At 39.5% G+C, this 16171-nt stretch overlaps 2 protein-coding genes across 2 annotated transcripts; one reads left to right on the forward strand and one right to left on the reverse strand.

Annotated features, from left to right (window-relative positions):
* The first annotated feature begins 5429 nt into the window (after positions 1–5429).
* On the forward strand, positions 5430–11647 carry ppm1nb (protein phosphatase, Mg2+/Mn2+ dependent, 1Nb (putative)). Its single transcript, XM_037747947.1, has 6 exons — positions 5430–6466; positions 6677–7248; positions 8770–8887; positions 10005–10119; positions 10217–10280; positions 10390–11647. The coding sequence occupies exons 1-6, from the start codon at positions 6052–6054 to the stop codon at positions 10405–10407; spliced, it is 1302 nt and encodes a 433-aa protein (XP_037603875.1). The 5' UTR covers positions 5430–6051; the 3' UTR covers positions 10408–11647.
* On the reverse strand, positions 11138–15435 carry LOC119475346 (potassium channel subfamily K member 13). The gene is made up of 3 exons (XM_037747946.1): positions 14611–15435; positions 13699–14314; positions 11138–13572 (listed from the first exon to the last, which is right to left on the reverse strand). The coding sequence occupies exons 2-3, from the start codon at positions 14084–14086 to the stop codon at positions 12563–12565; spliced, it is 1398 nt and encodes a 465-aa protein (XP_037603874.1). The 5' UTR covers positions 14087–14314; positions 14611–15435; the 3' UTR covers positions 11138–12562.
* Between the last annotated feature and the right edge of the window lie 736 nt (positions 15436–16171).

The raw sequence follows: 16171 nt of genomic DNA on the forward strand, positions 1-16171 counted from the left end.
TAGTATGCCATAAAAAATGTTATAGTACAGGAGGCCAAAAAAAATAAATAAAATGTCATAGCCATAAAACTTGTATAGTATGCCAAAAAATGTAATAATATAGTATGCCAAAAAAACATCATAGTTTAATATGCCATAAAAATGTCATAGTATAGTATGTCACAAAAATTGTTGTAAAAACATCGTAAGTTTTAAAAAGTTATAATATAGTGTCATAAAAAAATTCACAGTGGAGTATGCCATAAAAATGTCATAAAAAAGCTACGGCATAGTATTTCAGAAAAATATTATAAAAAATGATATAAAGATATAAAAATGTAAATGTAATATAGTAGAAAGTCATAATATAGTATCATAAAGTCATTGTATAGTACGCCATAAAATGTCATAAAATTGTCCTTGTAATAAAAAATGTCATAAAAAACAATTAAGTATAAAAGTATAGCCATAAAAATGTCATAGTATAATATGCCACATAATTTGATAAATACATTTATTAAAAATTACATTAAAAGTCATAGTACCGTAGGCCCTAAAAATGTAAAAAAAAATGTAAAACTATAGTATGCCATGAAAATGTAATAATATTGCATGCCATAAAAAGTCATAAAACATGTCATAATATAGTGTCATATAAAATAGTATAGTATGCCATAAAAATGTCATAGTATGCCAAAAAGAAGTTTATGCCATAGATGTCATAGAAATATCATAAAAATGTAATACGTTTGCCATAAAAAGTCATATTATAGTATGCTGTAGTAGAAATGTCATAAAAAATGTCATAGTATTGTATGCTAAAAGAATGTAATACAAATGTCGTAAAGGAAGTCATAGCAATAAAAATGTCATAAAAAAAAAAAAAAATTGTAAAGTATTTCATAAAAGCAAATCACAAAAATGTCATAGTATGAAATGCGAAAAAGATTATGAGCCTTAAAAAAATTCAGTGTAGTAGTCCCAAGAGTTTCATAGTATATGTCACAAAAATGTCCTATTATACAATGCCAAAAAATGTAATACAATTGTCATAAAAATATCTCTAAAATGTTATAGTATTGTCTGTCATAACAAAAAGTCCTTAAAGAAGTCAAAGTATTGTATGCCATTTATAAAAAGTCAGAGCCTTTAAAATGTCATTGTATATTATGCCCAAGAAATGTAATAATACAGTATGCCAAATAAGTCATAAAAAAATCATAATATAGAATGCCATAAAAATATCACTGTATAGTATGCCAAAAAATTTAAAATAAAATATATATATATAGTATATTATGCCAAAAATGTGTTAAAAATGTCATTGTATAGTATGCCATTAAAGGGACTGTTTGTAACTTTTTACACGTATACATTTACCGGGTCTGTTTCCCATGCGCGCTCGCATATGCCCTCTCGCGTGTGGCTACGCTGTTCAGACCGCTCCTCTACCTGCTTGCCTTCACTCACAAACCGCGCGCGTTCTCGCTCCACCTCACGTTTATGCGCGCACACTACACACTGCAGAAGACTTCGTAGCTCTGAGAATATCTAGTAAATGTACAGTGGACGGTTGTGCAGAAATAAATGCTATATCTCCTCCAGACCAACAGAGGTTTCCCTTGTCTTGTGAAGTGACGGGGCTCCGCAACGAGAAACGTTATCGTCTCCGACCGGGTGCCGGTGTCTCCCTGTTCACATTTTAGTATATATAATAAGGAAATAGTCCTCATGGTGGGCCACACAAGAGAGGTTGATTAGAGCTGTGATAGTTATTAATCAAGTGACTGAGATGCAAGCACAAGAAAACACCAACAAGTTCACTTTTAGTTACATACACATTCATTACTAACACTACAGCTATAAGTACTAAAGACTACAATTACAACATTTTACAAACAAGACACAAGAGGGAAAGTGGTACGGACTGGCAGGTTCAACAACTGAATGCTGTTACTCTTTTAATCAACATTGTTACAACTTAACAATTACATGATTTCTTTTTTAGTAGAGATTCCACAGTGATATTACATTTGGTGCCAGCTAGTGTCTGTGGATGACTGGCTCTTAGAGGTGAGTTATGATGGCCAATGGTGGAGGGATGTTTATCCTACTGTTAATGGCAGGTGGAGAGTGAATTGGTCTTTCCATCTTGCTGGCTCTTGGAGAAGAGTCAAAGGTGGTCAGTGGTATGGTTTAGTTGCCATGTAGGAGAAAAGGGGTTTATTATTTTGATAGTTGTCGTTTCAGGATGTTGTTAATCCATGATGTCTTAATGGCCTGGGGGGCTGAAGGAAGAGCTGGTCTTCTTCTGGAACTTTTCCGTAACATAAAAAAGTCATAGAAATGCCATGAAATATAATATTAAGGACGCCATAAAAAAAGTCATGAAAATGTTGGGACAAAGTGACATAAAAATGTTATAGTATAGTATACCATAAAAATCTAATGAAAAAGTCATAAAATAAGTCATAGCCATAAAACTGTCATAGTATAGCATGCCAAAAAGAATTAATGAAAATGTCAGGAAAAAAGTTGCGGTGCTTGGTATTTCCTCAACTGATCTCAACATGGCTGCCGGGTCACAAAATTTATCATTTTACAGCTAAACAGTACACTATATAGTATGTCAAAAAAAAAAAAAAATTAAAACAGTCATAGTATAGTATGTCGAGAAAATAAAACAAAATTCATAGAATAGTGATGAAAAAAAGTCATAATATAGTATGTTGAATTTCTTTTAAAAAGTCATAGTATAGTGTGTCAAAAATAAAAAATAAAAGTTATAGTATAGTATATCGAAAAGATAAAAAAAAGTCAAAGAATAGTATCTCGAAAAAATAAAAAAATAAAAAGTCATAGGATAGTATGTCTAAAAAAAGTCATAGTATAGTATGTCAAAAAATGTTATAGTATAGTATATCGAAAAAATAAAGTCATAGTATAGTATGTCAAAAATTTTAAAAAGTTATAGTATAGTATGTCAAAAAAATTAAAACAGTCATAGTATGGTATGTCAAAAATAAAGTCATAGTATAGTATGTCGAAAAAATAAAAAAAAGTCATAGAATAGTGTAGAAAAAAAAGTCATAGTATAGCATGTTGAAAAAAACAAAACAAAAGTCACAGTATAGTGTGTCGAAATTTGTTTTAAAAAGCCATAGGATAGTATGTCACAAAAAAGTCATAGTATAGTATGTCAAAAAAATTTAAAACAAAGTCAGTCTATTGTGCCAAAAATTTAAAAAAAAGTTATAGTATAGTATATCGAAAAGATAAAAAAGTCATAGTATAGTATGTCGAAAAAATAAAATAAAAAGTAATAGGATAGTATGTAAAAATTTAATTAATCCCCAGAAAAACTCAAAACTCTACAAAAACTTGCAAACCACAAACCCGCTGCCACCAGCGTAACACTGGTTAGTTTTACCGTTAACAATAAACTCGGAGTTACTGAATTTAAACTATTTTCGGGACGTGGGTAGAGCAAGAACATGGAGACAGCGTCTTCATGATAACCTGGACCACTTTGATGTTCATCTCCACAGTCGGACATCTGAACACTGACTACAAACCAAAGTTATACATCACCTTACCACATCATCATATCATATCTCTGCCAATCTTAACCAGTCATTACCAAAATTACAGGCAAGGGTCACCATGTCATGTAGTTCCCTATGTAACTTAATAGAATACAATATAAATGTAGCAACCATTAATTCATTGATGTAAATTATTCAATAAACCTGAAAAGATAATCTACAAGATAAATCTTGACAAAAATAAATCTAATTTTACCCTAACGTAATGTTTATGCTGAGCTACTGGCTGGCTGGTGAAATCAACAGTTTTTAATGTAAAATGAATCACCAATTAAGAACACAACCAATGTCAGTACTATCTCCTCTAAGCATTCATGAACAACTAATTACTTTATAATAGAGCTTGAAACAGAAACACAACATGCTCTAAATGAAAAATTATTGAGATGCTTCACTTATCACATTTTATATGCGTGCCAGAAAGATGCGTAAACATTTTTCTCTGCAGGATTCATCATGTAAGAATTAAGTAGCCTTTATTTCAGCTCCTGCAATGCAACACTATAACTCACATCTTATGGTTAAAATACTGATTCTTACTCTAATTTGCTTTTAACAAGCTTAGAAGCAGATATTCCATATTGCAGGTCTACGGTAGGCCTATGTTACAGTAATATCCAGATTATTATTACAGGTACTGTATGTTACAGACTATTGTGGAGGATATTTTGAGCACAAGGCTATGTGTGTACTGTTACAGCATATCCTTCACATTGGTCTGCTGAGATTCCTCCAAATCATTATTTTCCTTCATTATGATGTACAGCTGCCTAACAGCACATTTTGCAGCTGTGAATAAATATGTTAATCTGCTTATTTTAGCCCTTAAAAAGAACACATTTTGCAGGTGTAGGAATGTACCATATTCAGGTATCTCCTGGGTTTATGAAGCACACATAATCTCAGAGGTTTGTTCCTTTTGTGTGTACCTCAGTGAAAAGCTGCTTTAACACCACCATGACGAGTGAGTTTGATTAAATGGTTTCGTGCCTGGTCTCAGAAGCACGACTGGCAGAATGTCAGCCCCAAAATCAAAGTATGTGGAGAATTACAGAGAGCGGCGATGTCATCCTGGCTGACTCCACAGATTTAAGCAGTTATTCGGGGGAATGATGCCAAACAAAACAGCTGTAAGTCATGTTGTGGTGACATGCATAATCATGCAAAACCAAAATCACATTTCTGCTTCTTCAAAATAAATTAACAGTTAAGTAATGCAGCAATGTTTTCCCCCTTTATCGCTATTGGATTTTCCATTTTTGTCTCTGTAAAGATAGAAAACATATACATTTGTGGCTTTTAATATTGTTTTCTTTGCCATTTTATTTTAGAAAGAGTTAGGATTAATAAACATATCTGGGCTATAGCAGATTTTGATTTATTGCCACACTAAGTTCCAGAGGAAAAAAAAGATCTGTCAGAAACTTGCCCAAGTGAGAAGAGAACTGGATGAGCCATGAATGCAGTTGATTTGAGCATTCACACAGATTTATGAGAACGTTTCAGTTCAAAGCCTTCATGTTTTCCTAAATAATATAAATCAATATTAAAAAAATAAAAGATAAAATAATACAAACATAATCCAAGTTTGGCACACAGGATGTCCAGGGTCACTACAAGCAAACTATGTTATACATTACAGACATTATAGATATAAAAACAGCCCAACCCTGAGTCCAATCTGACTCAGAATTAAAAAAAATAATGCAGATTTGATTTCTGTTTTTAATTGGTAGATGATTAGTCATGAATCCCTGCAGAGGAGCACATGCACTGTCACCATGTTTAATGTATACAAGTGAAATATCAGTTTAAAGGGATCATCTCTGTGCATAATGAAAGTAAACCTTCTTTCCCCTGTGTTTCTTCTTTCCACCGTCAGTAACACACTGCGTGCTAAATGGCCGACAGCCCGGTAATCCACAGCGGTTGCAGCCCATAATCCCAACCGATCAAACGGTGAGATTACCAAACATGTGGGAGGGGCAGAGCTGCAGATAGGAGGACGGTGAGAGAGGGTGAGCTCAAACATCACAGTGGCGATGCAAACTAAGCAGGGATTGGTGCACACAAATAGCCAGCCAATCACAGCGGAAGCAGGAAAAATAACAAGGGCAGAGCTAGTAGAAGAGGGAAGAGCTATGAGAAAGCGAGAAAGAGGGTGAAATCACAGCAGCGAAGAGGAGAGACCAAAACAAGGAGGAGAGGAAGGATGAGTGGAGGAGCGAGCGCTGATCAGTGAGGTCTCCAGAGAGGAGCGAGGAGAGGAAGGAGATGAGCAAGGAGAGGGGGGTGAGCAGCCAGCACTGAGAACATCCATCAGCTCAGGCAGCCATGCTCTGAGCCCTGGAACAGCAGGGCTACGCAGACACTGCACAGGCCCAGCATCAGGCCCAGCTCAGCCCTCCAGCCCAGCCACAAACACCGAGGCAGGGATAAAAGAAGATTCCACTCACATCAGCTGTGCATGAGAGCCATGAGGACATCCAGGAAGGGCAGCGTGGAGATGCCTGCGTTTATGCGGCAGCTGGTGAAAGAGACGGAGAAGAGGGTCAGCTCTTTCTTCAAAGGGGGCCGTGGAGGAGCAGCAGAGGGAGAGCAGCCAGGGGATGGGGAGAGAGAGGAGGTCATCCCTAGCCCCTACCTGGACCGGCCGGTCCTGGACAAGCTTACTGAGGAGGGCTGTGCCCGCTGGGGCCTCACCTATGCCCTGGGAAGCATGCAGGGCTGGAGGGCCAACATGGAGGACTTCCACAACTGTGTGCCACAGCTGGGTGGAGAGCTGGCCGACTGGAGCTTCTTCGCTGTGTTCGATGGTCATGCAGGCAGCACGGTGGCACAGTACTGCTCCCAGCACCTTCTGGGTCAGATCCTGGCCACAGGTGAGAGATATGCATGAATACATATAAATATATTTAATCAGTGGTGTGGACTGTTGTGGACAAAAGGCTCTTTTTACAGTGAAAGATATGATTTATACCTGTTATCATTTCTCATTGCATTCTGCAAATATCTATTTATGTAATGATGTGTTTTTATGGGATGCTGAATTCAGAAAAGTATTCCCACATTGCATCTGTTTGTGCACACAGGTGGGATGGGACCAGAGGACGACCCTGAAAGGGTGAAAGGAGCCATCATCGAGGGCTTCCTGCAAACAGACAAGCACCTGAACTCTGTGGCACGTCGAGAAGGCTGGGAGAGGGGTGGTACCACTGTGGTGGCCGCTCTCATCTCACCATATTACATCTACTTCGCCAACTGTGGTGACTCGAGGGCCATGCTGTGCCGGTCTGGCCAGGTCTGCTTCTCCACCGAGGACCACAAACCTTACAGCCCTCTGGAGAAAGAGCGCATTGAGAGCGCAGGCGGCTCCGTGTCCATCCAACGGATCAACGGCTCTCTGGCAGTGTCCCGTGGTCTGGGGGACTTCAGCTACAAGGGAGCAGAGAACCGGACGGCCACCCAGCAGATGGTGTCACCAGAGCCAGAGGTGTGTGTGGTGGAGCGCTCACCGGCAGATGAGTTCCTGGTGCTCGCCTGTGACGGGGTGTGGGACACCATCAGCAACGAGGAGCTGTGCGCCTTCATCCACAACCGGCTGCAAGTCTGCACTGACCTGAGGGACGTCTGCACCCAAGTCATTGACCTCTGCCTCTATAAGGTCAGAACCTGCTGCTTAACAACAGAATACATGTTATCTTAGTCCCTTTAAATACATGTTCAGCCGTTTGAATGGCAAATCATTTTAACTGATTATAAACACTAAAAACAACTCCAGTGTAAGACTGTGTTGCATAATTTTTAATGGGCAGTGGATTTTATGTAATAACATAATCCCTTAAACTGTGACTGTGTTGAGTTGGTTTGGCTTGATCTGAAAGCTCCCGGGGTCATTCCAGTTTGAGAAAAGAGCTCAGCTTTATAACTCAGGCACAGTTTCTATTTGATTAATAGCGCACACACCAAATCACTCACAATCAATCTTTTATATGACTTTTGCTCAGGCTTTCAAAAAAACTCACTCCAGTTGCATCTTTTCTTATATCTAACTTTTCAAGGAAAACGTTGTGGGTAATAAGTGGAAACTAAGTGTAGAGTTCCACAGGGGGATGTGCTCGATCGTCTCATTTTTCTTGTGTATATAAATGGTCGGAAGACTTTTTGATCTGGTTATTTATTTCTACATACTGTGTGCAAATGGCTTGTTCATAAAGATAAAAGGTTCTATGTAATATTGTGGTTTTAGGCTGCCGTTTTGCACGCGGTTGCCGGATGCACTGCGGTGAAACTAAGAAAATCCTCTAGTTCAAGTTTGAATTGGTGAAACCTGTGTCAAGCAACATCAAAAAAGCAAGCTTATTTACTTATCCAACAGATAAGGAGCAACACTAGTATTCATTTTGAGTTGGATTTCTAGCCACCCAAATAATCCTACAATATTTATTCTCCTTTTAGCTCTGTTTTGCTCTCCACCATCTCAGTGTCAGACGACTGAAGGCTGATGTTCATACAATTGCTCATCATATCATCCTTATACATTAAGAATAATATTAAACCAATGAGGGAGAATAATTATTCCAATACAGCCAGCTCCACAAATATTATAGCTGCAAGATTTCAGTGTGTTTAGTGAAGGACATTTTTCACTGTACAGTAACTAATCTATAGATCTATAAGGAAATTAGATCAGTGTTATGTTGTGCCCATAATTGAATTGATGCATATCTTCTACCTTAGTAAGTGGAACAAATTCCCTCTATAAACTCATCCCCTATTTAAAACCAGAGTTCACAGATCCTCAAGGTAATCAATAAAAGAAACTGAGTTTATTGTCTATCTTGTCTTTTCTTAAGAGTCAAAGAAACACATCAGGGTAAACATGGACCACATGTGCACATGCTAACATCCATGCTGCGCTCTGTTTGGCCGTCATGTCCATCATGTCACTCCGTTACGTAACAGGGCTTCAGCTCGGGTACGCACAATGACCTCAAAATGTCACAGCTTCTTCCACGCTCCATTTACATTTTCCTGCTCCACTGAATCTGTGGGGTGACTTTGAGGTGAAAATGATCTATCTCTGAAACTAAAGCTCACCCAGGATGTAATAATGTTTCATACATTGACATTTGTAAGGTCAGCCATCATTAGTCACCTCTGCTGATGCCTCTTTGCTCCACAGGGCAGCCTGGACAACATCAGCATCATTCTGCTGTGCTTTCCTGGAGCCCCCCAGCTGTCAGCAGAGGCATTACACCAGGAGGCCGAGCTGGAGGACCTGCTGGAGTCCAAAGTAGCAGGTGTGTGGTGATGATGCTTGTGTTCTTTTTAGGCACTTGCAGTTGTCATGGTTTGATGTTGAAATCCTGACACTTTTCTGTTTTCTTGAGGTTTGAAGTTCAAGCACATTGAGATGAAACTCTTCTATACTTGTCCTGGTTTATGAGGACAGACAGCTTTGTGGGGACTGCACACCTCTGTACAATTTATTCTAACGCAAATCAATACCTCTCTTTTAATTCCAAGTATTTCTTGTGGTCAACACATCCCATGAAAAGACCAAAATCAACAATGAATTGATCCTACTAACAATAACAAGAGTTGTCTGTGTAGCCAGAGCCCGATATAGATTATTCCTTTTTGTCATAGATCTCCATTGTTGCCCAAAAACACATCAGAGAGCCACACCGTTGCACTGGGTGACATGTTCCTTCATGACCATGAATATGAGCACTGTAGTTTATTTTGAGTCAATCCCACACACAGTGTACTGTCCTGATGTGGCAAATACTCACTAGAACACCAAATGTGTATTCATCCGCAGCTGAAAGTAGTCCCTGAAAAATGCACTATTTGAGTAACTAAAATCTACAGCACCCAGCTGTTTTTGCAGTTTACTTGTGCTTTTTAAAAATGAAACTATATTTATGTGTGGCCCATTTTTAAAGAAGTACGTCTTCGGCAAGCACAAATAGAACGCTCCGGGGACGACGTATTTTTCTAGGTCGACCAGAAAGTTAGCATTAAAGGCTTAAAAATTCACGAGTGGGATATTTACTGACGTATTTTATATCGTAGAACAAAACATTAAAATCTCTTCAGCTTGTGTTAACCACAGACCTTATTTCAGACATCTAACTAAAAACCTATTAAAAAAACCCATTGACATCCAGACGAGGGAACTGGAAGTGTTAAATGCTAACTCATTTCCAGCTTTTAGGACTCTTTCCCGTAGCACTCTATAGGCTTGGGGCTGAAATTGTTGAGAAACAGACTAAAGCATTATTGTTTTTTGACTTTTCATGCTGTTTGTTGATAATATTAAAAGTATATCTTATTCTTTAAGAAGCATGTAAAATGAAATAATTGCCTGAAACTTTCTAAATTTGCTTCTGTTTTTGTTTTAAAATCCAACAGAGATTTATGATGAGCTGTGCGCCAGAGGGGAGGAACCTGACCTGCTGTCTGTCCTCACAGTCCTCGCATCCACTGTCATCCCTGGATTACCACCAGGTGGAGGCATACAGAGCAAGTAAGAGACACTAAATGTGTTCAAGTGTATGTGTGTGTGTGTGTGTGCATATACCCTGTATTGTGAAATTACACCATGCCACTTATGTGTGTTGCAGAAGGAACTGCATTATTTCTGCTTACTACCAACAAAGAGAGACTCACAAGCCCACTCTACCAAATGTGAGTACAAACTACACATCTGTCCCAGTCTAACCATTAGAAGACATGTTATTTCCTTCACTATGCCCAGTATATTCACCATTATTTTCTCCATTACCTGTCTGTCCAGGGTCTGGGAGGCTCCTGAGAAGCACGACTGGTTTCCTCGGATCCATGGAGGGACTGTAATTAATGTCAATTAATTATTAATGTTTTCTTCATGTGTGCACTTTGACAAAAAGGGAAATGATGAACAGACAGGGGTGTTTGTTTACATCATACTAGCAAGCAGCATCTTGTCATAACAAATACAATGCAAAAATAGATCTAATAAAGCCTGATACATTTTATATTTATACAAGAAGGACATTTTGTAAGACTTACTCAGAGACACTGACCCAGCAACAAACCTCTGCCTCATATTCAGTGAACAGAAGATACAGATGAAAATTTCAAATAACAGTCTGTAGAAACTGAATAACAACCAGCTGTGAAATTGTACGTTTTCATTGGATATAATATGGAACATGAGTATACGTGTGTAGAGTTGTATTTTAAAGATGATGTTTTAAGAATAGATATAGTAAAAGGAAGGGGAAATGTGTTAGTGCTAGCCAAGAGCTAACGTGCAGCTAACATATATCCATTTGCATCAACAGGAAGTGCTAACAGTGCTAACCGTGCTAACAGTGCTAACAGCTGATGGGAATGCACAAATTGATCTTTTTCCCTCATGGCCGAAAGTGCCAGGCAAATAAAAACTAATTAAATGTTTAAATCTACTAAATAAATCTCAACACACACTTAGTCAAGAAAAAAATACATTTCACACATAATCTAAACTCCTTTTGAAGAGGTGTTCACGTCTACAATTTTTAGTTTATTTTAAACATGTAGAATAAGATCCACTCGGCTGGAGTGAGGTTATGTGTTATGTTATGAGTTATTTGTTAAAATAGTTTGATAGATTATATACGGTTATGATTTGATTGTTACCAAAATCTGAACTAAAAGCATCCCAAATACCCTAAAATCTTTATTTCTTGACCGATCAAAATCTGTTTTACATGAATAAGTTCTATGCCTACATACTTTTTGCAATTCTTTCTATATATTAACCATATTTCTAAACATTTTTCTTCAATACAGTGTATGTGAAATGTGTTTTTTCCATAAGTTTGATGATGTATACTGTGCTGCCTTATTCATCTTTTATATAGTAAAGATAAAAACAAACAGCATCAGAACAGATCAGTTTCAGGAAGGGTCATTTTATCCACATCATATAATGCATTGTTATATTATTTCAGTGAGTATTTTTCTGTGTATAGACATTATATATTAAGAGTCATGATTGTTTTAAACCTAAATAAAGAGTATTTAATTGACGACTTGCAGTATTTTTTCTCACAATAACTCACTAAAGAACTATTTCTCTCATTGTTTTGAAATTACAGTGAAGACAATTCCTTAAGCGTGACTACTGGAGGAAAATGGATGATTTTGTGTCTAAGGATGAAGCTTTTCTCCTCACACTCATCATCCAAAGCACGATGATACAGAATGGATTAAAATAGGGTTTCTTGCATAGTAAAGGATCTCCTCCAGCTGGCCGAGGAGAGCCTGAATCTTGCTCTCCGCTATGTTGATGTGAGCCTGCGACTATCTGTACAGCACTTATTGACATAAGGACGTCCTCTGCGGGCCACATTTGATTAGATGTGCTCTATTGAAAACCCTGGATCTCAGCGCTCTTTCGTGATTACTATGAATTTCAATGACATGCATTGATGAAACAAGATGGCAGACTTGTGAGCAATCAACAAATTAAACTGTCTCTTCCTCTGTGCTCGTGAGCTGCTGCAGTGCGTTTGAGAAGCTCTGTTTCAATACAAATAACATTTTAAATGTTTTATATTTGCGGCTAGTTATCTAAGAGGAGACTATGTAGATATATTCTGTATGTTCACTAATACTACCTCACATACAACTACATTTATTGAGGAGCTCAGGGGACATGTGCAGCACTCTTAAATCAGCAGTTCCCTTTAAGTGGTCCTTCGCTGCTTCTTTCATCTGATTGCTTTTGAATGAGCCAATCACTTCAGGACATCAGACCCCTCCTCACAGTGATGTTGAATTCTTTAAAATTGTATTTGTCTTTTTTGCTCTCTTTCTCCACACAGGAGAATGAGGATAAATGACTGGCTTTCTCTAAATCCCTCTATGAGGAAATAGGTTGGATTAGGGCTCCAGTATAGAATACCCAAAGCAATGTACACAAGAATGACATCTCAGTGGTGCTACCTATCCACACTGGTTTCCTGTAGGCGGTTATTCATAATGGCCAAGGCCCCCACACCACCAGAGAATCCATTTTGGTGGCCGTAGCTCTGCCGTGGGCCCTGGTGAGCTGTTTCGCTCAGCTGCTTCTGCAGCAGTGCCAGAGACACCTTGTTGGACACCATGAACTCATTGACAGAGATCATCTCTCCCGACAAACGACGGCCCACATATACCCCATCAGCCACTGCGCCTGCATCCGTCTCACTGTCACACACTGTCTCCACCGAGCCGTCCCTGTAGCGGAGTCTTCCTGCAGGGCAGTGGGATGAGATGGGCTGCACGGTGTTTCGTTTTAAGCGCTTTCGTCTGAGGTGTGCAGGCGGGCGCAGGCGGTTGTGATTTTTTTTCTGGAGGCAGGGGCAGCAGAGCCACCGACAGCCAGGTCTAGAGCAGGAGCAGGGCCGATGCCGCCTCGAGCACACCAGCTTACCCACGATCCAGGTAAGAGTTTGCTTGATGATAATGGAAATGACATTGAAGAGTGAGTAGATGCAACATACCCCCATTAAGATGAAAAGGCAGTTCCCGAGCCGGTAGGCCTCCTGAGACTCATACTGCTGCCTCTGACTGCTCACCAGGTCCCCAAAGCCGATGGTGCTGAAGGCCACAAAACAGAAGTAGAGGGAGTCCACGTAGCTCCAGTTCTCCATGGAGCTGTACAGGGTGGAGGCGCTGCACGCAATCACCACCGATGCCACACCGAGAATCAGCATCACGTAATAGACTGATGGTTTCCAGCCTTCCAGGCTATCCTCCTCACCGGACGTCTCCTCCCTGCTCGACACCACCCCAACTCCGGCGCACCTTAGCCGACGTTCGTGACACCAGCGCATGATGTAAGCCAACATCGTGATGATCCTCTCCAGGAAGAGGTTAAAGAAGAGGATGGTGGCAGCACAGCCGATGAGACCATAGAAGATTAAGAATATTTTTCCAGCTATGGTCGCCGGTGTGGTCATGCCAAAGCCTGGAGAAGAGACACACAAAATAAAAGGTTAAAAGGTCAAGGTTAACCATTTTGGAGTTGGTATTGCATAAGGATAATCTAAGAATTTAGCATTTCAGAAAGACAAAAAAAAACTTCATGGCTTACCAATAGTAGAGACTACTGTGCCCACAAAGTAGAAAGCTCCAGAAAAGTCCCAGCGGGGCCTCAGCGTATCCACTCTGATCCCAGCTCCGTTTGCCTCCTCGTACTGCCGCAACAGAGTGTGCAGGGCGCCAAGGTTGACCCTGTATCTCTGGGTGAAGTTGTTCAGCTGCTGCTTCCAGAGGCGGCGGGCAGCCAGCTCAAAGGGGTGCTCCAGGGCCGAGAAGATGGCCGCCCCGCACAACAAGTAGAGCAGGATGAGCCCAGCCAGCAGGCAGAAACGAGCATTGTCTTCATTCATGGGTGCCCTGGAGCAGCAGCAGCAGCCGCCAGCAGCCCTCCTCTGGGCCATGAGCACAGCAGCAGCACAGATACACCACTGCAAAAGCATGCACTGCCTCCGCCAGGGCTGCCAAGTCACACACTCACAGTATGCGTCACATGCATTACCCGCCACACAACATACATGCACTGGCTATGTAGAGCACTGTTAGTTTACATATACAGCGATACATTTGGCTCTAAAATTGCTGCTAAAAGTCTGTACATCTCTTGGAGGAGGTTACTCTGCTGCTTTAATCATTTAGGAGGAAAACTATGCACCTGAAGAGAGTGTATCCTGTAAGAAAAAAAAGGATATATATTACTTGTAACTACAATGTAAAATTTGTATTTACATTGTAGTTATGCTGAATAAATATTTTACTTTGCTCTTTTTTCTCCCCTCATTAATACAAAATTATTTCACAAAAATGTGACTGAAAACATGCTGTGTTTTGGTTAAATCAGTATATTTATTATAAGAAAACACTAAATTCATTAAAACATTTTTAGTCAGTAGCAGTTTATGATATAATAATCCACTCACAAATCAAGTAGTTAAAGTTTAAAGTAAAAAAAAAAAACACATAGTACCTGGTCTCGTTGACAGCAGCGTTCTTTCCCTGAGCGGCGCCGGTCTGCTGTGCTCGTTCCATGGATCTGCTGAACAATGACCAGCGAGAGGAAGCCTCTTGAGTTTTTTGTGCAAACTGAGAGGCTGTCTGATGTTTCATCTGTCACACACTGACATCATCATCCCCTGCCCACCCTCTCCGTCTTTGAGCACACCCTGATTGGTGCAGTCATCTCTTCACATTGAAAACACTACTCCTCTTTTCAAGCCTTCATCACACCTAAATTTAACTTCACTTTAAAGAGCTACAAAATGACACAAGGTTTGCTTTATATATAAACATATATATACTCAGTTGTATCTACCCAGCGTGGACTACGGAGTTTCGAGTCCTGATTTGAACCTCAATTCTCCCCCGCTACTGAAACTAATGTTTAGCAGTGGCCTAAACATTAGACAAGTGCCATGTGACCAGAAGCTCGCCAGGTCAGCAGAATGCATTAAAGTAGGTGAAACATAAGAGCAGAGCTCGCCCCTCTATCTTTACCACCACTGTGGTATCCTTGTGCAAAGCACTCAACTCAAAGCTGCTCCGGTGGGGTTTGTGGGTCTCAGTAGCCAGCAGGTTATACCGTGCAGCTTCCAGCCCCTCTCAGAGGGCTTTTTGTTGTTGCTGCAGACTGTGTGGGAGGATTTGTTGAGCATGACTTTCAGTTTCTCTGTCTGCTCATCCCTTTAATCTCGTCTGGTGCTGCCGGCGAGGGCAGGGGTTCCCTCCGCCTGCCGTCTGATGGCTGAGTGACAGAAGCAGACAGGTGTGGAAGACAGAGAGCACATCTGCCTTCATCTCACCAGTCAGCCGTACATCAGGTGTTGAACTTTAGAGTTTGATTAGTATTTGGATCTGGTCAGGTTTAAAGTGCTGCACATCTATCACTCTATATGATATTTTAATGACTAACTGTATGTGAGTAAGTGCTGATAGCTGCATGAATCCATCAATGTTTTACTTTCTCAACAGGATTACTGTACAATGGATTTAACAATAACCAAAAACTAAACAATAAAGTATAAAATTACTTTGTAAAGAGGTTTTTAGATGATGAGCTTCATTTTGTGCTTTATGTAACACACAAAATGTATTGTTTATGTAATACAGGATTTAAACATGACATACGAATTAACAATGTATTAAACAATTTGCTTTTCCCTTTCTCAAGTACTCCTAACCAATCTTAATATGCATTTTACTAAAATATAAATATTTATTACTTTACTTATTTACTTATTGGTTTATTCCAGGACAGTGCATGTTAATAAACAGTGCTGTTAATGCCTCAACTTTCTCAAGTAAATTTGCAATTTGTTAAACTGATTGTTTTGTTTGATCGGTTGTATGAAGGCAGAAAAGCATGAATTATACTCTACAATCTTGACGTATTCAATAATCCAAAACAGTAAAAACATCAAATGCCATCAACCGTCATGCCTCGAATGAGGACTAAAAACACCTGGTTTTCATGAGTCATCATGACCTAAACCACTACTGAGACAAAAAGATCCAAATTTAAACCAGAGAGT

Source organism: Sebastes umbrosus, chromosome 17 (assembly GCF_015220745.1).
Source record: "Sebastes umbrosus isolate fSebUmb1 chromosome 17, fSebUmb1.pri, whole genome shotgun sequence".
NCBI lineage: Eukaryota > Metazoa > Chordata > Actinopteri > Perciformes > Sebastidae > Sebastes > Sebastes umbrosus.

Coding starts and splice junctions, on each gene's coding strand:
- ppm1nb (XM_037747947.1), top strand. CDS start 6,052: ATGAGAGCCATGAGGACATCCAGGAAGGGCAGCGTGGAGATGCCTGCG. Junction 6,467..6,676: donor GGGTCAGATCCTGGCCACAG/GTGAGAGATATG, acceptor TTGTGCACACAG/GTGGGATGGGACCAGAGGAC. Junction 8,888..10,004: donor GCTGGAGTCCAAAGTAGCAG/GTGTGTGGTGAT, acceptor AAAATCCAACAG/AGATTTATGATGAGCTGTGC.
- LOC119475346 (XM_037747946.1), bottom strand. CDS start 14,086: ATGCTTTTGCAGTGGTGTATCTGTGCTGCTGCTGTGCTCATGGCCCAG. Junction 13,573..13,698: donor CACAGTAGTCTCTACTATTG/GTAAGCCATGAA, acceptor TCTCTTCTCCAG/GCTTTGGCATGACCACACCG.